We start from the raw sequence: 25,930 nt of genomic DNA, 5'->3' as shown, positions 1-25,930 counted from the left end.
GCATCTAGAGAAGAAAAACTAACACAAAAGATGTCATGTTTATCTTTTTATTGACTGGATACTTTTATTCTGCCGAGTTTACCACCAGTTCGTTGTAGTGTGGATTTTCATAACAGAACTGAAAAGTAGGCATTTTCGTTTGCGAAACATGTCTGCTTGTGAAAATATTCTCTTGATATGGTGTGGTAGGAAATGAAGAATGTTCTGTAGTGACAGGGGCCCCGTTAGTGGCAGTGTTGATCGCAGTTATTGGACAACATTAATAACAATTTAAGTCTTTTAAATTTTTGTTTTAATGTACTAAGCTGACGGTGTAAGTTTAAAACAAATACAGGCTAAATTTAGTCTAGTAAACTGCTGTCATCCAGTACAGCCGAATTCCCAATTAAGTGTTGTCTTTGCTGAGAGTCACAATGTGACATTTAAGTGTTAAATAAAAAAGGTGTGCTTTAAAACGAAAGAATTGGAGTTGGTTTTGTTTAGGTGAACCAGTGTAACTGAGTGTTGTCTGTCGATATTACTCTGTTAATGTTTTTCAAGAACGTTACCAAATTAGACGGTATTGGATCTGACAGTGACACAGTGTTTTAATTGACAATTTAATGTCTTGAAAATTCTTCTTCGAAATACGTCTACTGTGTTACATGTTTAGAATTCTAAAACATTACTAACGTATATAATACTAAGAACATCAAACCAAAATGTCAACAAACTTTATATTATTATAAACTGTGCAGCATGTGTCATTTTGGAAATTTCCTGGTTGTGTATTAATCATACTGGACACCCATGGCTTCAGGTCGACCTGTTCCTAGCAGCAGAGCTCCTAGACCTGGGCTGGCTCCTAAGCCACAGCCGCCATTTCAGCAAGGAGCAGCTGCAGCGGTAGCTGCAGCCAGTCTCCTTGGACCACATGGACCTCCGGGACAACATCTTACAGATTCCCGCGCCAAGACAGTATTAAAGGAAGCTGTTGATGCAGTTGTAAACAGCTTTGCAAAGCATACTCATGGTTATGGAAGAGGTACAGTACTAGTATTAACATAATTAGAATTTAAGTATGTGTATTTTTAAAGACAAAATATCTCAAGCCTCTGAAAAAAGCAATAGCGATAATTTTGTTCATGCATCTCTTGCAACTGACTAGTTGTGGGTAACATTAAATGGTTTATCAGGCCTGTAGGAAGGATATCTGGAATGAGTGAGGGGGTTGCACAACCTCTAGTGCCTGGAGGTCACAGCCTTCTTAGTGGGGGGGGGGGGGGGAGACCAGCCATATTTTTACCTTTATTTATACATTTTGAGTAGGAGTCGGTACAAAAAAAATGTTTTGGTCCTCAAGTGTTGGGAGGGGAGAAGGCTGTTGTATAAGGGCTTGGTTTATGCCAGTTTTTTAATTTTCAGATATCTGAATCTAGTCTACATGAGTACATTTCCTAATTGTATTCATTTCTAAACGTTTAATAATGGATTTCTACTAAATGTATAGTGGTAAAATCAACGTTTCACCAGCTACATATTTTAAAAATTGCATTATAACAATTTGTTATGACTCATAAACTAACTTATTAATGTAAAGAAGAGGATTATTTTGTAATGATGTCATAAAGACAATTTCGCTAGTGTACATATTATGATAAATGTATGGAATATATTAAATATTTACTAATTTTAAAGTTGGAAATGAACCTATTCTTTGATTAGACTCCTGGTTATCAGTACATACATGTAGGAAAGCCAGGGCATCTAGATTATGGTAGCCCCACTCCCATGGCTAGTGATATTCAGTGTTGGGCTAGTAAATAACTACTAAGGCTAGTGAAACAAATATTGCAGTTAAGTCTATTTTGTAAATATGAATAACCTGCCCCCACCCCAACCCCCAATGTTAGTGTTTTTAAGCTCTATCTCCCTCTTTAGGTGACATATCTGATTATTACTATTATTTAGTAAAATTGTATTAACTTAATGTAAAGTAGGGCTAGTGAATTTTTAATAATGGCTAGTAAATGTTTTAAATCATTGATCCCATGGCTAGTGCATTTAATTTTTTTTCTAGAAACCCTGAAAGCTGATTAAACATCTCAAATTACATGCAGGGCTAGCCCTGAGTCAGCAGAACATTTTGCCAAATTATCGATTAAACTTCAAAATTTTATAAATGCGCAATTATTTTGTACCAAAATATTAATTAATGCATGAAATTCTTTCGCCAAATTAAAATAAAATTCCCCAGATGTTTTTAAAATTCGCAATTGGCGAGTGCCAGAGCTAGCCCTGACATGTAATATCTAAGTTAGACCCACAACTGGTTCGGCCACCTAGCTCCTGTTATTGGCTTACCTAATGACATTGATGATCAGCTGGTGGTGACATTTATAATGGTTATTCTTATTAAAAATCTCACAATTTGCTGTGAAAAAACAACAATAAGTTGAATTAGAAGAGGGATAACACTAATTTTAAGAATTAATTGTAATGCATTCAGGGATTCTAGAATGTTTTTTAATCCACTAGCTATAGGATCAGTGATTGAATTTGTTTTACTGGCCACGATTAAAAATTCACTAGCCTTACTTTACTTTAAGTTAATACAATTTACTAAATAATAGTAATAATCAGATAAAGAGGGAGATCTATATATCTGAAAAACACTAACATTGGGGGTTGGGATGGGGTCAGGGTATTCATATTTACAAAATACTTAACCGCAACGTTTGACAAAAAACAATTCACTAGGTATCAGGCATGGTAATAGTAATATAATCTAGAAGCCCTTCTGCATATAAATGACATGTATACAGTACTTACGATACATCTATATATATGATAAATGTCATTTTAAACATTTTAAATACATGTAGCTGCAGAACCTATATCTGTATTTATATAATTAATTTAACATGTTTAATTTATTATCTCCCTGTGGAGTCTTCTGAGTTTATTAAGCGGATTCCGAAATGAGACACCATGATTCCTCTATATATACATATATTAATATATTTAGTGCTACATGTTACCTGTTGTGTAGGTAGTAGTATCTGTCTAAACTAGTGGTTAAATCAGCTTGATTAACTGTTATGTGTGTGTACAAGGACATGTACCTGTAATGGCTAGAAGCATAACTGTGTAAATTACCAATCCTTGATGCATAGTACATACACGTGTAGTCAGTGATATTTCCCATTGTAATGTCCAGGGTAGATGTCCTAAATACGCAGGAACTACTTAATTACCTTGTCAGATGCCAACAACTGACTGCCAATCCTAAGCACCTACAGGCAACCTGTGTGAGAAGCCTAATTAACCTGGCTAAATGAGGTAATTACAGGTAGAGGCGTGCATACACCTGTTGAGAATCGTATTCATAGTGCAGGTGTCATCCTCGTCTCCTGCTGGTGTTTTCAAACATTTTGATCCTTTTCATTATATCATAATGCCTCCCCTCCTTAAATCTCCATATCAGTTTATCAGTATATATATATATATATATATATATATATATATATATATATATATATATATATATATATATATATATATATATATATATATTGATTTAATTGTAACATACAGTTTTAAGAATATTTTTTTGTAGTATAGTAGTGGTCATCTGACCATACATTTAATTGTACATGTATGTTACTTGTAGTAGTTGTACTTGTACATACTATACATGCACATAAATCTCTCAGTATATGTACATGCCTGTGTGTATACAACTGCCAGCTGACATGCAATATACATGTATGTTACTTGTATGTGTACATGTATTAAATTACATGAAATGAAGAGATTGATGTCCCAACTGCCAACAGGTAAACTGGATACACTTATGTTAGTATGTAGCAATCAATTTTACTTTTGATGAACTTTCCTATTTAAGTACATATTTATTACATGTTAACATATATTCAGGGACTTCCATCATTGATATATGTTGACACATTCAATGCCTATGACAGTGTGAACATATGTACATGTAATTTTAAATAGATACACAAGTTTATCACACATACAATGTACAGTATGAGTACATGTAGAACATTTTAGTTAAATACCAATAGTAAATATTGGATTCCAAACAATTATTTACATGTACACATGTATGTATCCTTTAACATTACAGACTCGGTCTCCATGTAAAATGTGCATAATGATTTAAGGCTTTATTATAGGTACATGTAACTTGTAAGTAGGCCCCCAAGAGAATATCACAAAATGGCACCATAAAACTTATTTCCTTATTACAACCAACCATTTTTCACAGTTGCTTTTTTAATATTGTTACAAAACATAACCTCTCTAAACTACTTACCCCTTAAAACTGAACTTTTTACTTGGTCCTGTGGGTGTCCAGTTTAGAGGGGTGTCCGGTTTAGAGGGATGTCTGGTTTAGACCGGTGTTCGATTCAGAGGGGTGTCACTGTATTTGATATTTCACATAGCACTTTACACACTGATTTACTAAATTATTATCCACATGGTTCAACCTAACAGAGTTAATAAAAATCATACAAAGCACACATGTAAGAACAAGTATAATGACGTAATTTTGGGAAGCGATGTCATAATGTGATGTTGCTTCCCCAGTCCTAGCTCCGACTGTGCATGTGAAATATGACATCATTTCATCATCTCCTTTTAGTTGTGGCTGAAACATTTTGCTGTTCATAAAAAAAATAACAATAATATTATGGATAATAAAGAAATTATTACACATGCGTGTCTATTGTACTAATATTACGAAACTCGTGCCAGGATTTAAATATTACTCTTGCTCGGACAATACAAAAAACCGGAGACTTGTTTAATAAAATCAGTATGACACACTGTAAGCTCATATAATAATGTGTATTGAGAATATATTTCACACAGTGGTACGAGGTTGTGATTTCAGTGAATATTTGTGATTTCAGTGAATGTTTGTAGAATGTTTGTGATTTCAGTGAATGTTTGTGATTTCAGTGAATGTTGTGGAGGCCCTGCAGGAGTTCTGGCAGATGAAGCTGGAACGAGGCGCCGATCTCAAGAATGGTGCTCTAGTGGTGTACGAGTCTGAGCCGTCTGCCTCCCCACCCTACGTCTGCTACGTCAGTCTTCCAGGCGGAAGCTGCTTCGGAAGTTTTCAGGTAGTAGTTTTTCTTTAACAATACTATGTAGATGTTCCAAGTTAAAAATTAATAACCCATGTATTTTTTTTAATACTATATATAAAGATTAGTTTATACATGTTTGTTAGGCATGCACTACAACAGCTTGCTTTGAATGTGCACGTAAAACCCTTTGATCTGACCTGACCTGTCATATTTGTTAAAAACATGGTACCAGTTTGTGTGTGCACTTTTTAATATTCCTTAATTCAAAAAGAATTAACTCCATTGGCTTGATTTTGATAAGTTTTGTTATATAGCTTGTTGTCCAATTAGAGACGCTTGGATTTTATCACCTTTTGTCTATGTCTGTTGTTCTGTCAGTCAGTCCGGCACTCTGTCTGTCTGTCTGTCCCATATATAGTTTTCTATTCTTCTTTTTTCACAATGGCTCATTATATTGAGTTGAATTTTTAGTTTAGCTTTATCATATCTATAGAGTTAAAGATCAAAATTAGGACATTTCTGACAAGAGTTATGACCTCTGAACTTGGGAGATATGAACATTTGTTATGCCCGGTAGGGGACATGTATTGCCGTAACAGTACTCTGAGAATTCTTGTACAATGGGTCTTTTTCTTCTGTTTTCTCTTGAGCTGTTCACCTTGTCACATCGAATACAGGTATATGCACTTCTCTCAGCATATGGGGTGAGATGTAGCCCAGTGGAAAAGCGCTCGCTTGATGAGCGGTCGGTTTGGGATTGATCCCCATCAATGGGCCCATTGGACTATTTATCGTTCCAGCCAGTGCAACACGACTGGTATATCAAAGGGCATGGTATGTGCTATCCTGTGTGGGATGGTGCATATAAAATATCCCTTGCTACTAATGTAAAAATGTAGCGGGTTTCCTCTCTAAGACTGTATATCAAAATTACCAAATGTTTGACATCCAATAGCTGATGATTAATAAATCAATGTGCTCTAGCGGTGTCGTTAAAACATTAAAACTTTTTCATTTTTTTTTCCTCTCATCTTCTTCAAAAAATGCATTTTTAGCCTGCTTCCTTAGACATGCTTCTTTGCATGCATTGAATCATGTTTCATGACTATCACTAATGCCTTTTAGTAGTTAGGAAGTTTGGTGTGTGTTAAGTAAGCATGGAACAGTTTAAGGACACAAACACTGGATGACAAACTTTTAATACAGTGTTCCTGTTAGAATGGGGAAACAAGAGAAAAAGGTAGAAATGGTTTATCTTAATCAATCAAGACACAGATACAACATGTACATGTTGATTCAAGATTTGTTTATTGATGAAATACATTTTCAGTTTTGAAGATTGGAATAATAAATGTACAGAAAGTTTAATAAATAAAGAATATGAAGATGCACAGCTTATATGTATTGTCTTAGATGATTTTTATTTCTGAACACCACTTGTATATATATTTTCTTAGATGAATTATAAACAAAGATATCCACTTAAATTTAGACTTTTGCATTGATTTTTGTCATCCAAGGTGTATGTACATTACTAGTTTTATATCACAATCATAAAAAATTATGTTTATTTTGCAACACATTTATTAGGACATAAAGAAAGTGTTTATAAATATATTTTAACTAGATATTTGTTATGCTTCGTGTATATTCTTGAATTCTTGTGTCTGTGTATTGGGATCTAGATAAGACAAGCAGTGTGTGTGTGTGTTGAGGTGTACAGTTAGACAGAACAAGATTCTACAGATTGTTCAACAGTTGGCATTAAGCCAACTCACAGGTACAGTCTGTGTACAGGCTTGAGTCGACTTCACTTGCCGACCTTCCTAATGCGATTGTATGGCTTTCTCACTCACCACCACCAGAGTTGAAATAATATTTATTTACATATCTTATTTACACGATAGAAAGGCTTTTTACATTCTTCAATCTTAATGGAAAAGATTTGTTAGAGATTAACTTTTGAGATCAAGACGGAAAGGAAATCTAAATTGTAGATGCAATGATCAAGTCTTGATAAAACAAAAATGAGAGAGAAAGACAGGTAGTGTCTTATACAAATGCACAATGAGATCTTATTGTTAACGCTTTTTTGAAATTACAACCTGTGTGTTTGGATGAGACATTTATTGAGCGTGATTGCCAGGTTTTGGGTAGGAAGTGTTAACATTATGAGATTCAATCCCAAAATACATGTATCTATAGTCTGTCCCATTTATTAGCGTGATTCCCAGGTTTTGGGTAGAAAGTGTTAACATGAGATTCAATCCCAAAATACATGTATCTATAGTCTGTCCCATTTATTAGCGTGATTCCCAGGTTTTGGGTAGAAAGTGTTAACATGAGATTCAATCCCAAAATACATGTCTATAGTCTGTCCCATTTATTGAGCGTGATTGCCAGGTTTTGGGTAGGAAGTGTTAACATTATGAGATTCAATCCCAAAATACATGTATCTATAGTCTGTCCCATTTATTGAGCGTGATTGCCAGGTTTTGGGTAGGAAGTGTTAACATTATGAGATTCAATCCCAAAATACATGTCTATAGTCTGTCCCATTTACAGAGTTTGATTGCCAGGTTTTGGGTAGGAAGTGTTAACATTATGAGATTCAATCCCAGAATACATGTCTATAGTCTGTCCCATTTATTGAGCGTGATTCCCAGGTTTTGGGTAGGAAGTGTTAACATTATGAGATTCAATCCCAAAATACATGTATCTATAGTCTGTCCCATTTATTAGCGTGATTGCCAGGTTTTAGGTAGGAAGTGTTAACATTATGAGATTCAATCCCAAAATACATGTATCTATAGTCTGTCCCATTTATTGAGCTTGATTGCCAGGTTTTGGGTAGGAAGTGTTAACATTATGAGATTCAATCCCAAAATACATGTATCTATAGTCTGTCCCATTTATTAGCGTGATTCCCAGGTTTTGGGTAGAAAGTGTTAACATGAGATTCAATCCCAAAATACATGTCTATAGTCTGTCCCATTTATTGAGCGTGATTCCCAGGTTTTGGGTAGGAAGTGTTAACATGAGATTCAATCCCAAAATACATGTCTATAGTCTGTCCCATTTATTGAGCGTGATTCCCAGGTTTTGGGTAGGAAGTGTTAACATTATGAGATTCAATCCCAAAATACATGTCTATAGTCTGTCCCATTTATTGAGCGTGATTGCCAGGTTTTGGGTAGGAATTGTTAACATTATGAGATTCAATCCCAAAATACATGTCTATAGTCTGTCCCATTTACAGAGTTTGATTGCCAGGTTTTGGGTAGGAAGTGTTAACATTATGAGATTCAATCCCAAAATACATGTCTATAGTCTGTCCCATTTACAGAGTTTGATTGCCAGGTTTTGGGTAGGAAGTGTTAACATTATGAGATTCAATCCTAAAATACATGTCTATAGTCTGTCCCATTTACAGAGTTTGATTGCCAGGTTTTGGGTAGGAATTGTTAACATTATGAGATTCAGTCCCAAAATACATGTCTATAGTCTGTCCCATTTACAGAGTTTGATTGCCAGGTTTTGGGTAGGAAGTGTTAACATTATGAGATTCAATCCCAAAATACATGTATCTATAGTCTGTCCCATTTATTGAGCGTGATTGCCAGGTTTTGGGTAGGAAGTGTTAACATTGAGATTCAATCCCAAAATACATGTCTATAGTCTGTCCCATTTATTGAGCGTGATTCCCAGGTTTTGGGTAGAAAGTGTTAACATGAGATTCAATCCCAAAATACATGTCTATAGTCTGTCCCATTTATTGAGCGTGATTCCCAGGTTTTGGGTAGGAAGTGTTAACATTATGAGATTCAATCCCAAAATACATGTCTATAGTCTGTCCCATTTATTGAGCGTGATTGCCAGGTTTTGGGTAGGAAGTGTTAACATTATGAGATTCAATCCCAAAATACATGTATCTATAGTCTGTCCCATTTATTGAGCGTGATTGCCAGGTTTTGGGTAGGAAGTGTTAACATTGAGATTCAATCCCAAAATACATGTATCTATAGTCTGTCCCATTTATTAGCGTGATTTCCAGGTTTTGGGTAGAAAGTGTTAACATGAGATTCAATCCCAAAATACATGTATCTATAGTCTGTCCCATTTATTGAGCGTGATTCCCAGGTTTTGGGTAGGAAGTGTTAACATGAGATTCAATCCCAAAATACATGTCTATAGTCTGTCCCATTTATTGAGCGTGATTCCCAGGTTTTGGGTAGGAAGTGTTAACATTATGAGATTCAATCCCAAAATACATGTCTATAGTCTGTCCCATTTATTGAGCGTGATTGCCAGGTTTTGGGTAGGAAGTGTTAACATTATGAGATTCAATCCCAAAATACATGTCTATAGTCTGTCCCATTTATTAGCGTGATTCCCAGGTTTTGGGTAGGAAGTGTTAACATTATGAGATTCAATCCCAAAATACATGTCTATAGTCTGTCCCATTTATTGAGCGTGATTGCCAGGTTTTGGGTAGGAAGTGTTAACATTATGAGATTCAATCCCAAAATACATGTCTATAGTCTGTCCCATTTATTAGCGTGATTCCCAGGTTTTGGGTAGGAAGTGTTAACATTATGAGATTCAATCCCAAAATACATGTCTATAGTCTGTCCCATTTATTGAGCGTGATTGCCAGGTTTTGGGTAGGAATTGTTAACATTATGAGATTCAATCCCAAAATACATGTCTATAGTCTGTCCCATTTACAGAGTTTGATTGCCAGGTTTTGGGTAGGAAGTGTTAACATTATGAGATTCAATCCCAAAATACATGTCTATAGTCTGTCCCATTTACAGAGTTTGATTGCCAGGTTTTGGGTAGGAAGTGTTAACATTATGAGATTCAATCCCAAAATACATGTCTATAGTCTGTCCCATTTACAGAGTTTGATTGCCAGGTTTTGGGTAGGAATTGTTAACATTATGAGATTCAGTCCCAAAATACATGTCTATAGTCTGTCCCATTTACAGAGTTTGATTGCCAGGTTTTGGGTAGGAAGTGTTAACATTATGAGATTCAATCCCAAAATACATGTATCTATAGTCTGTCCCATTTATTGAGCGTGATTGCCAGGTTTTGGGTAGGAAGTGTTAACATTATGAGATTCAATCCCAAAATACATGTATCTATAGTCTGTCCCATTTATTAGCGTGATTTCCAGGTTTTGGGTAGAAAGTGTTAACATGAGATTCAATCCCAAAATACATGTATCTATAGTCTGTCCCATTTATTGAGCGTGATTCCCAGGTTTTGGGTAGGAAGTGTTAACATTATGAGATTCAATCCCAAAATACATGTCTATAGTCTGTCCCATTTATTGAGCGTGATTGCCAGGTTTTGGGTAGGAAGTGTTAACATTATGAGATTCAATCCCAAAATACATGTCTATAGTCTGTCCCATTTATTAGCGTGATTCCCAGGTTTTGGGTAGGAAGTGTTAACATTATGAGATTCAATCCCAAAATACATGTCTATAGTCTGTCCCATTTATTGAGCGTGATTGCCAGGTTTTGGGTAGGAAGTGTTAACATTATGAGATTCAATCCCAAAATACATGTCTATAGTCTGTCCCATTTATTAGCGTGATTCCCAGGTTTTGGGTAGGAAGTGTTAACATTATGAGATTCAATCCCAAAATACATGTCTATAGTCTGTCCCATTTACAGAGTTTGATTGCCAGGTTTTGGGTAGGAAGTGTTAACATTATGAGATTCAATCCCAAAATACATGTCTATAGTCTGTCCCATTTACAGAGTTTGATTGCCAGGTTTGGGTAGGAATTGTTAACATTATGAGATTCAATCCCAAAATACATGTCTATAGTCTGTCCCATTTACAGAGTTTGATTGCCAGGTTTTGGGTAGGAAGTGTTAACATTATGAGATTCAATCCTAAAATACATGTCTATAGTCTGTCCCATTTACAGAGTTTGATTGCCAGGTTTTGGGTAGGAATTGTTAACATTATGAGATTCAGTCCCAAAATACATGTCTATAGTCTGTCCCATTTACAGAGTTTGATTGCCAGGTTTTGGGTAGGAAGTGTTAACATTATGAGATTCAATCCCAAAATACATGTATCTATAGTCTGTCCCATTTATTGAGCGTGATTGCCAGGTTTTGGGTAGGAAGTGTTAACATTGAGATTCAATCCCAAAATACATGTATCTATAGTCTGTCCCATTTATTGAGCGTGATTCCCAGGTTTTGGGTAGGAAGTGTTAACATTATGAGATTCAATCCCAAAATACATGTCTATAGTCTGTCCCATTTATTAGCGTGATTTCCAGGTTTTGGGTAGAAAGTGTTAACATGAGATTCAATCCCAAAATACATGTATCTATAGTCTGTCCCATTTATTGAGCGTGATTCCCAGGTTTTGGGTAGGAATTGTTAACATTATGAGATTCAATCCCAAAATACATGTCTATAGTCTGTCCCATTTATTGAGCGTGATTGCCAGGTTTTGGGTAGGAAGTGTTAACATTATGAGATTCAATCCCAAAATACATGTCTATAGTCTGTCCCATTTATTAGCGTGATTCCCAGGTTTTGGGTAGGAAGTGTTAACATTATGAGATTCAATCCCAAAATACATGTCTATAGTCTGTCCCATTTATTGAGCGTGATTGCCAGGTTTTGGGTAGGAAGTGTTAACATTATGAGATTCAATCCCAAAATACATGTCTATAGTCTGTCCCATTTATTAGCGTGATTCCCAGGTTTTGGGTAGGAAGTGTTAACATTATGAGATTCAATCCCAAAATACATGTCTATAGTCTGTCCCATTTATTTAGCGTGATTGCCAGGTTTTGGGTAGGAATTGTTAACATTATGAGATTCAATCCCAAAATATATGTCTATAGTCTGTCCCATTTACAGAGTTTGATTGCCAGGTTTTGGGTAGGAAGTGTTAACATTATGAGATTCAATCCCAGAATACATGTGTCTATAGTCTGTCCCATCATCCTACAAAAATGGGTTTTGTAAATAATTTCAGTTTTGTTTGATAGAAGAAGAAAAGTAAAAGTGTTGAAAATATTCCAACCCCCCCCCCCCCCCCCATTTTGTGTCCAATTTAGAAAACAATTTTTATGATTGTGAGTAAGTGTGTGTGTGTGTGAATGTCTGTGTACTAGTAATATGTGTGTAATATATAAAGAATACTAAATGAGCTTGCCTGCTGATCATCGAAAGCGAGTCAGATACCAACACTTGACGAGTTTCATAAAAATGGTATGACAGGCAAGCTGGTTTAGTATTTTATCTATTACAAACCAACTGCAAACAAGCCGCAATGCAACAAGTAAGCAGATATCGAGACCTACTATATACATGTTATTTTTCTACGAATTGGGTCAGCGAGTGATCTATGTCACGCTCACGTCATGCCAATATTACATTAGTTAGATATTGAGTGATTGTTATGACATGAGCAATATCTTACACTGGTGTGTAATAAATGTGTAATATGTGTGTTTGTGTGTGTGTATGAGTGTGTTTGTGTATGTGTCTGTGTGTAATATGTGTGTCTGTGTGTGTAATATGTGTGTATGTGAGTGCATGCGTACGTGTGTAAAAAACATTAATGAATCCCCCCAAAAAGTCACTCTTCTAAGCCTGTAATGTCTACCTGAATTGTCTACCTGAATTTAAAAAAAAAAAAATTCTCTGGGTATTAAACTTGCCATCATATTTTTCTGTACTGTAATTTTTTTTCCCGCTAAATCAAAACACATACACAGCTAGTTTTAATAAATTGATGTGTTTTCGTTAAAGCTGCAATGATTCACTCATGTTTTTAGTGCACTAAATACATCCTGTCTGCAATACATATATTCATTATTCAGTACCTAAAGAACTGAATATATTATATTCTTTTAGTCAATGTATGATACCTAAATACATACCTAAAGTACATAAATAAGTATCATACATTGACTTAAGTACGTTTATGAATACGGAGCCTGGAGTTTATAGAAAAATTGTTTCTGGCAGTGTATTGGTAGTTTATCAGCAAAATCACAAAATGTTTTTGCCAATAGCAATTTTAAACCCTGTAACTTTTGCAGTGAATATAAAAACAAAAAAATTATCCCTCTACACAACAGCAATAATGTTTACCCAGTGACAAAAAACTGCCATCCATAAAAGGCCCTGACCTATGGTAAAATTTCTTATTTCAACTGGCAATTGTATTATAATGTACGTAATCCATCATTATCATGATTACTAGTATAATAAATGGTGTGTAGCTTATTACTTTTACAAATAGCTAGTTGAAGACATTTGTGTACTCATTGCTCAGGGTAGGAGTGTGTGTCTATGTGTGTCTTTCTTTGTGTGTGTCTGTCTGTGTGTCTCTGTGTGTGTGTGTGTGTGTGTGTCTCTGTGTGTATCTCTCTCTCTCTGTGTGTGTGTGTGTGTGTGAAAAGAAAATTAATGAATAAACCTTTGTACTATACATGTTATTGGCAAAATCCTGTTTATAATGTACATGTAATAACGATGCAGATAACAAATTTATTTTCCGATTATTAAAAATATGTGCGTTCATTTTGGTTTTAAGACAACAATATATTTATAACCTTTATAATTAATCAGTAAAGAATTTGTCATCAGTTAATACCACAGATTACTGAAGTGATGAATAAATACAATATACACCGACACACACGTAGCTAGCTCTCAAATCTATCAGACATTCATCAATAATAACATAAAAGTCAATGGGAAAAACTTCACTATCATGGGCCAGTGACAAATAAATGTGAACAATAAATTTCCATGGCTTATCTCCAAAATTTGTATTCAGAGGTCAATAATAAGCTATACGTACAAGTGTATTTGTTCATGGATAAAAGGAATTGCCAGTAGAAGGAGAGGTTTTTTTTTCTTTTCTTGTTATTGCTATGTATTAAGTGATCCGTGAATGAAAGTATTGCTTCGCACTAGTATACACGCTGTGCCTTTCACTTGCCTGAAGTGTGTGAGATACATCGCACTAGATGTAGAGATAGAAACCACTTCAAGTTAATTATATGTATATTGGATGCATTTGATTGAAGCAGTTACGGTGCTTTTTATGAACTCTACTCTAAAATTTATGTTTCCTTAACAGTGTCTGTCATGAATATTATTATTATTATTTTTTGTTTTTTGGAGGGGACCTTAGGTTACTTTATTATTCTCTAAAAGAAAACCCCACCTGAAACAGTTGATGATTGTACCTTTTGAAAGAGTGGAATGCAGATTACTGAATAATGCAAAGAAATGCAAGTCTCAATACCAAGTTCCTTTGTTTGACATAGTGGGCCATTTCCAGGTTCAATCACTGCCCCACACACACACACTCACCAACTGATATATTAATTTCAAAGACTGGGAAAATACACATAAAATATGCCTAGATCATTGGGGTTTTTCTTTACCATTGTGGACTAAGTAGGCCTATATTGCAGTTACCATGTGTTACAGATACCAGGGGTGGGATTTAGCTCGGTCGGTTGATTGCCTGCCTGAGGAGCTTGCATCATAGGATCGAACCACCTCGGATCCATTCAACTGATTGGATATTTTCTTGTTCCAACCAGTACACCACAACTGGTCAAGAAAGAAAGAAAATGTTTTATTTAACGATGTACTCAACACATTTTATTTATGGTTATATGGCGTCAGACATATGGTTACGGACCACACAGATTCTAAGAGGAAACCCGCTGTTGCCACTACATGGGCTACTCTTCCGATTAGCAGCAAGGGATCTTTTATTTGCGCTTCCCACAGGCAGGATAGCACAAACCATGACCTTTGTTGAACCAGTTATGGATCACTGGTCGGTGCAAGTGGTTTACACCTACCCATTGAGCCTTGCGGAGCACTCACTCAGGGTTTGGAGTCGGTATCTGGATTAAAAATCCCATGCCTCGACTGGGATCCGAACCCAGTACCTACCAGCCTGTAGACCGATGGCCTGCCACGACGCCACCGAGGCCGGTCCACAACTGGTCAAAGACCATGGCATGTGCTTTCATGTCTGTGGGAAAATGCATATAAAAGATCATTTGTGACTAATGGAAAAATGTAGCGGGTTTCCTCTGATGACTACGTGTCAGAATTACCAAATGTTTGACATCCAATAGCTGATGATTAATTAATCAATGTGCTCTAGTGGTGTCATTAAACAAAACAAACTAACTTGACATTTACCAAGTGTTACAGTTACCACATGTTACAGTTATCCTATGTTACAGTTACTACATGTTACGGTTACTACATGTTACAATTATCAAGTGTTACAGTTACCACATGTTACAGTTACCACATGTTACAGTTACTACATGTTACAATTACTACATGTTACAATTATCAAGTGTTACAGTTACCACATGTTACAGTTATCAAGTGTTACAGTTACCACATGTTACAGTTACTACGTTACAGTTACCACATGTTACAGTTATCAAGTGTTACAGTTACCACATGTTACAGTTATCAAGTGTTACAGTTACCACATGCTACAGTTATCAAGTGTTACAGTTACCACATGTTGCAATTACCAAGTGTTACAGTTACCACATGTTACAATTATCAAGTGTTACAGTTACCACATGTTACAATTACCAAGTGTTACAGTTACCACATGTTACAATTACCTAGAATTACAGTTACCACATGTTGCAATTACCAAGTGTTACAGTTACCACATGTTGCAATTACCAAGTGTTACAGTTACCACATGTTGCAATTACCAAGTGTTACAGTTACCACATGTTGCAATTACCAAGTGTTACAGTTACCACATGTTGCAATTACCAAGTGTTACAGTTACCACATATTGCAATTACCAAGTGTTACAGTTACCACATGTTACAGTTACCAAGTGTTACAGTTACCACATGTTACAATTATCAAGTGTTACAGTTACTGCATGTTACAATCGTTATATTAAAAAAGTAATTCCTTTCTTTTTTTTTCATTTTACACACTGGCATCATGAGGGACCAACTTACAATGTTATTTCCCGCCACCCCTGCATTTACCTTTTATTTTAATTTTGTATTCAGATGACAGCTTTCTATCACCTGTGAAATTATGCATTCAGCTGTGCTTTAACATGTGTAATGATGTTTTATGCTTCAGAGACCACAGTACAGTGAAGGTCTTTTGTTAGTTTTGTTCCTTTCAGGTACAGAGTTAGTAAGAAAGCATTTTACAGATGGATGTTTTTAAGTTAGTCACTGTATTTTCAACTGAATGCCTTGCATTTTATGAGTTAGATAGTTGTTGTGTAGTAAAGCATATCGAGAGACAGTTTACTGTTATCACTAAGCTATTTAGTTCTCTGCGTGCATCGTTTGTTATTAATGTGGAGTTATTGCAAGTTGGATGGTCATGACTTGATGCCTAGAGAGTCAATAATGTTTTTATTATCCCCATATCTAGAATGTTTACAATATGCACATGTATGTAATAGCCCATCAGAGAACCAACTGGACTATTTCTTGTTCCAGCCAGTGCACCACAACTGGTATATGAAAGGCCATGGTATGTACTGTCCTGTCCATGGGATTGTGCATATAAAAGATCCCTAGCTACTAATGAAAAAATGTAGCGGGTTTCCTCTCTAAGACTTTATGTCAAAATTACCAAATGTTTGACATCCAATAGCCGATGAATAATAAATCAATGTGCTCTAGTGGTGTTGTTAAAAAAAAAAAAATTCTGTAATAGTATTACCCGGTAGTCCTGGTAATGGTTAAGCAATTGGTCTTATGATTCATAGGTACTGAGTTTGTATCCCAGTACTGGCTCCCACCAAGACTGAATTGTAAGTTTTAACACATTTTTATCTATGGTTATATAACGTCAGACATGGTTAAGAATCACACAGATACTCTTTGATTAGCAGGGCTAGTAGGTCTCAGCACCCGTATATGTAATGTCTCGGTGGAGATCTATACAGCCATTACATTTACCTCCCTCTGACTAACCACTAACAATGAACCAGTAGCAGAACTTGAAATGGCCTGTGCCAGGTCGCCAAATACAACCAAAGTCCCGTTTGGGCAACTTACATATTAAAAAATAATGGCTTTAGTTGCCCAAATAATAATATTTGGGCGATCTTCTTTTTATAACATATGAGCCACTATTGATAATGTTATTACATATATTTATTCCACATAAAACCAGATATTTTTGGGCGAGTGTCAAGCCCTGACCAGTAGCCAACCATTAGCCACTGTCCCAAACAGACACCCCAGGCAGTTGCTTGAACCATTGTCAGATGTATGTGTAAGAAAGAAAACCAATTTCAAATTTATTTATTTTTGCTCTATTTAATGTAACAACCAGAGCACATTGATTTATTATTCATTGTCAATGTCAAACATTTTGGGCCGAATTTACAAATCCTCTTTTTCTTTAACACAGCTTTTTAAGCATTGTAAATGTATGTAGTTACGTGTAAGTCATAAACAGGTGTTTAAGCATTGTAAATGTATGTAGTTACGTGCAAGTCATAAACAGGTGTTTAAGCATTGTAAATGTATGTAGTTACGTGCAAGTCATAAACAGGTGTTTAAGCATTGTAAATGTATGTAGTTACGTGCAAGTCATAAACAGGTGTTTAAGCATTGTAAATGTATGTAGTTACGTGTAAGTCATAAACAGGCTTTGTAAATTTGTCTTTGATGTTTCTGACATATAGTCTTGGAGGACAAACCATAACACCTTTGCGGAGCCTTTGATATACTGATGTACTAGACATATTAATTTTACCTGATTTAATTAATTAAATCCATCCATTGCTGATATATTGAATGCCTTGGTGCATGTATGTGTGACATTGCATATATATATATACAGTCCAGTGTGGCTATTTAGCATTGTAGCAGTCATCTTCTCATTATACAGTGTTTGACACCTACCGGTATAGCAACTGATTAAACAGTGTGCTAGGGTGTTATAATAAACCACCAACCTTTTGTACATTGTGTGTGGTGTATGTTTCTTTGAAAACCTGTGAACTTGTACACAGGATGTATATGCATAGTTAAATTACCATACTAGCATGCAAGACTTCAAGTTGAATAAAATCATGAGGTGATTTGGTATCATTGACCTTGAAATGCAGTCACAGTGGTGTGTTTGTGGACATTTGCACAGGTTTTGAAGACTGCAAGTTAAAAAAACAATCGTGCCTAAAACTGATGATTAAGTTGAAATTGTTTTTCCTTTCAGAACTGTGCTACAAAAGCTGAAGCCAGACGAAGTGCTGCGAAAATTGCCTTGATGAACTCTGTATTCAACGAACATCCTTCTCGTAAAATATCTGACGACTTTATAAACAAAGCAGTGGCTGATGCTTTGGCCTCATTTAAGGTAAATATATAAATACATACATACATACATACATAAATATATATATCATAGTCTTCTTTACTTACAGGGGGCGGGACATAGCCCAGTGGTAAGGTACTCGCTTGATGCGCGGTCGGTGTGGGATCGATCCCTGTTGGTGGGCCCATTGGACTATTTCTCATTCCAGCCAGTGCACCACGACTGGTATATCAAAGGCTGTGGTATGTACTACCCTGTCTGTGGGATGGTGCATATAAAAGATCCCTTGCTGCTAATTGAAAAGAGTAGCCCATGAAGTGGCAACAGTGGGTTTCCTCTCTCAATATCTGTGTGGTCCTTAACCATATGTCTGACGCCATATAACCGTCAATAAAATGTGTTGAGTGCGTTGTTAAATAAAACATTTCTTCTTCTTTACTTACATTGTATTTGTACTTGAGACAGATTCATAAGAAACTGACATTTTGCAGTTAAACAGAATTTAAGAAAGAAAACGACTTCAAAACCCCAACTAATTTTTATGAAATAATCAAATGTGCCACATTAGTTACACTATTAAAGCACCACATCAATATTCCGTCATTACTATCTGTAGCACGATTATTAAAACTAGACAAATACCTTTCAAAATCTTTGTATTAGCTAACTATTTGTTGTTTTTATTACTACATGTAAATAATAACAGCTATGAAAGTAATATGCAGTTATATATAACAGCAAATGAGATGTTCCTATTCATATACTTACATGTATCTTTGTTTGACACCCAATAGCCAATGTGTAGTTGTGTGCTGGGGTGTCGTTAAACGTTCACTGAAAATAATATGGCTTAATGGTGTGTAACTAAATTATCTTTTTACAGTCTCAGCGATTGTACATAGTGACCTGTATTAAATTGTTTTAGATGACTACATTTAAAATATTGTTTCCAGGCACGCAATCAATAATAAATACAGGAAAGAAATTGCAAATAAGGAGAACGGTATCACACAGCTAAACATGAAACAAAGGAACATAAAAAGAATTAGGCTAAATAATAAAAGATGAGTGGAAACACTCACACTTTCCATTTATGTGTGAGCATGAGGTGAGCTTTAGTGACGGCTCACCTGTCATAAAGATTTCCACACTACTACAGAATGTATAAAACCTGCTACAGGCTTTTGCAGAAATATGCAAAGTTAATTATTCTTTTAAAAACCTATTTGTTCCATGAATCAGATTTGTTAAAAGAAGAAATGTAAAACCCCTCCCAGGCCCTCCAACCTATGAATCCCATTTCATTAATTACTGAGACTTCAAATTTCTACAATGGAATAATAACACCTGGCTATATTTTATCAGGTTGTGTAATATTACTAACAATTGCTCGTTATCTCAACTAACAAAGGTTTCAATAACGTTTTCTAGGGAAGCCGTGCGGATGCTGAAAACCCCAACACGGGTATCGGAGCCTTCAAGTTCATGCTGGAGGCGAACCGCGGCCGGACGATGCTCGAGTTCCAGGAACTGATGACGGTCTTCCAGCTGCTGCATTGGAATGGGAGCCTGAAGGCGATGCGTGACCGCAGCTGCTCACGACAGGAAGTCCTCGCCCACTACTCACACCGGGCACTGGACGATGACATGCGCTCACAGATGGCGCTCGACTGGATCGCCCGTGAGCAGGAGGCTCACACGATCATCCCCCAGGAGCTGCAGATCGCGGAGAAGGAGCTGGAGGCGGCGCGGCTCGCGGGCAGAGAGCTGAGATTCTATAAGGAGAAGCGAGACATCCTGGTGCTGGCCATGAGTCAGATCGGACCCGTTGAGAGCATCGCTTGACGAGATTATTGTTACAGACGATGGGCAGAGTGGTGCTGATGTTTGAAAACAGTTTCGTTGGTGTTCATGAGGTGGCCATTTGATTTTAACAAGATATTTTACTGCCGGCCATGAGTGAGATCGGACCCGCAGAGAGTAATCACTTGACAAGGTTTCAGTGGTGAGGAGTGGAACAGTGCTGGCTGATGTTTAAAAACAGTTTGGTTGGTTCCTGTTGTGGTTATTCGAATTAACAAGATATTTTACTGGTGGCCATGAGTGAGATCGGACCTGCTGAGAGTATTACTTGAGGATTTTTTTTAGAGACAGTTTAATTGGTATTCCGGATGTGGCTATGAGTCATATTGGAACTGCTGAAAAAATATTCAAGCCTAGCTCTGCCACTCCAAATTAGCCAATTGTAAATTTCCAAAATTTGGTGAAATTATTTCTTGCGTTGACAAATATTTTATCGAAAAAAAAGATTTGTGGGTTTCTGCAGTTTTTGAAGTTTCATAGATAATTTTGGGAAATGTTCTGCTCAACTAAAGCTACATGTATTTCTGATATTGCTTGATGAGATTCAGTCAGTGTTCAATGACAGTGAGTACCACTAACATTCGCAAACAGTTTAAAGTTATCATTGATATAAGAAGACATTTTGGTGCAGGCCATAAATTGGACTGGACCTGCTGAAAGTATTCTGTGATGAGATTTGGACTGCAAATCAACATTGGGTAAGGCTGGTGTTCATGAACAATTTGGTTGCTTCCCAGTGTAGTGATTTGGTTTAACACGAACCAGTCAAACAAATGTTTTTCTGCTCTGTGTGGCTGAACGCAGCCGGAGTCTTTCGTGAACAATTTGGTTGCTTCCCAGTGTAGTCATTTGGTTTAACACGAACCAGTCAAACAAATGTTTTTCTGCTATGTGTGGCTGAACCGGCTGGAGTCTTTCGTGAACAATTTGGTTGGTTCTTGATGTTGTCATTTGAAGTCCAAAAACAATATATAGGGATCATTTTGTCTGACTGGTCTTCAGCCTTATTTATTTTTAGCTGGCATTCGGTTGACTTGCCATCAACTACAGCCAACTCAGCTGCCAACATTTTCTGTATTTTTGATCAGATCTGAAAAAAGTGGTTTTAGAACTCTTAAAAAGTATATAAGTCACTGTTATTGAGTGAGATAATGCCTTTTACTTTTTCTTGCCTTATACCTCATTTTTGAACGAAAAGCCTGGCCATGCTGTAGGTCACGTCTGAAAAGCCATGCTAGAGGAGGTAGATTTGAATCACAGTTGGTGGTGTATGATGTAGGCGAAGGCTTAAATATTAACGGGACAGACCCTAGTTTCAGCTCATGAAAATTAACACTAAGTTTGCTTAATCTACAAACCTGTAACCCATTTGGATAAAGTTACAATAGAGTGAAACGTGAGTCTGTGACTTTGAAATGATGAAATACTCTCTAAAAATAGACTAAAACTTGACTCCATAGTTACCTCTGGGACGCACATGAGTTTTTAAAAATATTAAAAATTAATTTTGTGATATTAAAAACAGCAGGATGACCAAAAACACTTTGAATGTATGGAAATGTATAATCTAAACAATAAAATCTAAGTAAAGTAGGATTTCAGTTATCAAAAATGGCTCTAATAAAAAAAATATGCCTCAGTATTTAAAAACTAGGGTATGTCCCTTTAATGAAGAGGATTTCTTTGAGCTGATAAATATTAACTATGTGCTGTGCATCCCCATTTTAAATAAATATTAACTATGTGCTGTGCATCCCCATTTTAAATAAATATTAACTATGTGCTGTGCATCCCCATTTTAAATAAATATTAACTATGTGCTGTGCATCTCCATTTTAAATAAATATTAACTATGTGCTGTGCATCCCCATTTTAAATAAATATTAACTATGTGCTGTGCATCCCCATTTTAAATAAATATTAACTATGTGCTGTGCATCCCCATTTTAAATAAATATTAACTATGTGCTGTGCATCCCCATTTTAAATAAATATTAACTACGTGCTGTGCATCCCCATTTTAAATAAATATTAACTACGTGCTGTGCATCCCCATTTTAAATAAATATTAACTATGTGCTGTGCATCACCATTTTAATGAGTGTAAGGCATACATGTTTTTGCAAGCCCTCATTCCCCTTCGTGAAAAAAAAAAAATTCTAAGGCATCTTTTGATCAACAGTTTTTTCTCTCTCCTTTACATAGTTTAAATGAGAGATATACATGTAGATATTAAGTTCTAACTGTGGCAGTAATGGTGTCATAGTCGTCAACTTTTGCATTAAAGTTTTACGTTAAAGTTTTGCATTTAGTTCAGTTTCTTGCAAACTGTAAGCCCTAGGTCAGTGAAACTTGGTTTGTAGTTGCACCTGTGGATATTCTTAACAGAGCATCGAAACATTTTATGGTTGGCAAGACATTAATTCTGTTAAATTCTTGATGTTTGTTTTAACTCCAGTGATAGAAATAAGAAGAATTTTTCACTAGTCCACCGGACAAACACATCTAGAAAATGACTTGTCCGACAATATTTTCACTTGTCCAAATAAATAGTTTGTTTTATTCAAGTACAAGGACAATGTTTTTCATTGCTCAAAATGAAACTTGATTGAATTTTTTTTACTTGTCCACTGTAATTGACAACCACCAAGGTACATTTTATTTGTCCGAGCAGATTTTCACTTGTTAGGACAAGCGGACAAGTGCTTATTTCGAACACTGAACTCTACCCCCCCCCCCCCAAAAAAAGCGTAAGCTTTATACACTTGTGTGTGAAAATGTTAATGTTTATGAACAACCTCGTATTCATGTCTGACTCCATTGTATTAAAGTGGCATGCACTGCTGACTATGATCCAGCAACTAGTTATGGTGAAAATAGTATTGTCTGGGGAATTATCTTCAATCTCAATGTGAGGACCTTGCTTTGTTTGATGTTTAGTACTGTGCTGCTATGGAAACGATGTATTGGTGACCGAAGAACATTGTTCAAGCAATCATGTGATGGAAATTATTTTAGCATACTGTTAGAATATTAGCTCTTATTACATCATGCTAGGACAGATTAGCAGATTTTTGTCTTGACAGTAATTTTAGTCAACACTAGTCTTTTTGTTCTGGCTGCCCCATTTAAACTCTTGTGTGAACTCTTTTCATATATTTGTTTTAATGAGCTAGTTCATATTAAATGTTAAAGCATTATGGTACCGAAGGTTTCTTGTGTACGTTGGCTTTATTAAAACTTGGTATGTCTCAGACCAAACTTGTTCTTCTGATTGGTGAAAATTCCTCACACAGGTACCAGTTTAATAATAAATATTAATTAAATTCAGCATGACATACGTTGTAGCCAGACTGTCTGGTCAAATTACACAGTGTGCAGACAGAAAAGCCATTCTTTTTCGTTTTACTTCATTAGGCCTTGGATATCAGTCATCACAATAAACTCATGATGTTGCCATGGCTACCAATTATGATATCTAGCTTACAAATCTTTCTACAGATTTGGTTTATTTAGAGCTGTATAATCATGATTCCAATATGTACATAAAGTGAGACGTTAATAATTTGACTGTCCAAAACTGTGGCACTAAAATTCAAAACATGTGGTATTACTGTTACAGCATGGTTAGTTTGTTTTAGAAAAAACAACCAAAAAGAAAACCAGCTATATGTACATAGATGTAAATATGTAAAAATATTTTGTATTAAACTGCATTATGTTTTTATAACACTCATTATATAATAGATAATACGCAGTTAGCAATATGGTCATACCTATGCTCATTTGTACATAAAAATGTTTGTGTTTCATATTTTGTTACTAAGTGCAATTATTAATGAGCATGTTTTTTTTTTTTTTTTTTATTTATTTATTTTTAATTTTTTTTTTTTTTTTTTTTTTTTTTTTTTTTTTTAAATAGTATATTTGTTGCTTCACAGTGTTATTGATAGTTTTGTTAAATTATTTTAAGCATGTAGTCTGTATCATTTGTAGAACTTCAAAATTATATTTAGAGTCCTTTATTATTTGTTGGTTGTGCTATTTGTCAAACTTCACAGTTCTGTTTTTGTTTTATTTTATTCAGTGGTCGTTAACGATATATTTTTTTTATTATTGTGTAATACCAGTCTGGCATCGGACAACTATTTGTAAGATAAAAAGAAAATCTAAATCCATTTGTCTCAATGACAGAGAAAAGTGCAAGAAAATAGTTTAAAAATACAATTACATTCATTGGTCATACTGATAAGATTTCATACTTGTGCGATTAATATTAAAATTAGGCCAGGGCTGGGGATCTACGGTACTCCTGCCCTTTATATTTTATATGAAGACACATTTACATAAAGGGCTTTGTTTCAGTATTGAATTTTGATATCTTTTTGTTTTCACAAAATCAAAACTACTTGTAATTCGGTCGTATTTGAGATGTTTTAAAGTTAATAATTAACTAATCATGCTTGTTAATGACTATTTTGACAGATGTTTTTACACTTTATCATTTCATATTGTTGTGATTTTCAGTAACTTAAATTCAACATAAAGTATTAAATGCATTATGTTTTCAAATTATGGTATATCATGAAGAGATTGTTACTGTGATAAAAGGAACAAACTGATAAACCTCAGATTATTATCTCTATAGCTTGACTTAAAACCAGTTCAAATCCTTTATTTTGACATACAAGTTTAATGTACAAGATTTTTATAACATTCAGTCATATACTTATTGTGTTAGATATTCCTTTTAAATTTTAGTGTACACATAGCAATAAGGTACAATAGGTGCGAACTTTTTAAAATGATCTGTTTGAAATTATATATACATATTTATACTTTACTTAACAAGTAAGACATTAAAAAAGGCATCAGCATTGATTTTTATCTTTACAAATGCTGTTTCATGAATGTCTCTGTCATTGTTTATTTATGTGTTCCAATTTAGATAAAGAAAATACAAACACAAGTGCGTAACACCATTGTTACTGCCTATGAAATAACAAATATTTCTTGTATTTTTGCATGTTTATTCATTTTTATTACAACATATGTTTCTCTTCATTGACAAACCTATGTCTCAGATATGTTTTAAGTTATTGTATTTTTATTAATAGTGGCTTATTAAGTAAATCATTTTTTGTTTTGTTAATAGTTACTTGTTGCTATTAATCTGTTGCTAGTAATCTAGAATCTGTATTTTACTATATTTAGCTCCAGAACAAAATAGTGTATTAAGCATAATATATATCTTGCTATATAGAAAGCTATAGTATTTCAATAAAAATTACATCCTTTGTTGTGTTTGTGTTATTAGTGGATCACATATCTGTAGCTGACGAACTCCCTACATCGGGTCCATTGGGCTATTTCTAGTTTTGGCCAGTGCTCCACAATCGGTGTAACAAAGGTGATAATATGTACTATCCTGTCTATGGGATGCTACATATAAAAGATCCCTTGTTGCTAATTGGAAAGAGAACCCAGTGTGTTGCTACAGTGGGTTTCCTCTCTCATTATCTGTCTGACAGCATATAACCGTAATCAAATGTTTTGAGTGTGTCGTTAAATAAAACATTTCTTCCTTCCTTGCTGCCAACAGGA

The 25,930-nt window shown here is 35.3% G+C and overlaps 1 protein-coding gene across 1 annotated transcript; it reads left to right on the top strand.

The window, feature by feature from the left end:
* Positions 1-11: 11 nt before the first annotated feature.
* Positions 12-22,169, top strand: LOC121380398 (LIX1-like protein). The gene is made up of 4 exons (XM_041509193.1): positions 12-1,024; positions 4,969-5,132; positions 18,365-18,505; positions 19,895-22,169. The coding sequence occupies exons 1-4, from the start codon at positions 790-792 to the stop codon at positions 20,306-20,308; spliced, it is 954 nt and encodes a 317-aa protein (XP_041365127.1). The 5' UTR covers positions 12-789; the 3' UTR covers positions 20,309-22,169.
* Positions 22,170-25,930: the final 3,761 nt, after the last annotated feature.

This window comes from Gigantopelta aegis, chromosome 9 (genome assembly GCF_016097555.1).
Source record: "Gigantopelta aegis isolate Gae_Host chromosome 9, Gae_host_genome, whole genome shotgun sequence".
NCBI classification, from domain to species: Eukaryota; Metazoa; Mollusca; class Gastropoda; order Neomphalida; family Peltospiridae; genus Gigantopelta; species Gigantopelta aegis.
The sequence above is the reverse complement of the archived record's forward strand: the minus strand, read 5'-3'. Positions and strand labels throughout refer to the sequence as shown.

Bases quoted from the DNA above. Each gene is read 5' to 3' on its own strand.
- LOC121380398 (XM_041509193.1), top strand. From the start codon at position 790: ATGGCTTCAGGTCGACCTGTTCCTAGCAGCAGAGCTCCTAGACCTGGG. The intron at 1,025-4,968 runs GTACAGTACTAG...TTGTGATTTCAG, and splicing joins TACTCATGGTTATGGAAGAG to TGAATGTTGTGGAGGCCCTG. The intron at 18,506-19,894 runs GTAAATATATAA...AACGTTTTCTAG, and splicing joins ATGCTTTGGCCTCATTTAAG to GGAAGCCGTGCGGATGCTGA.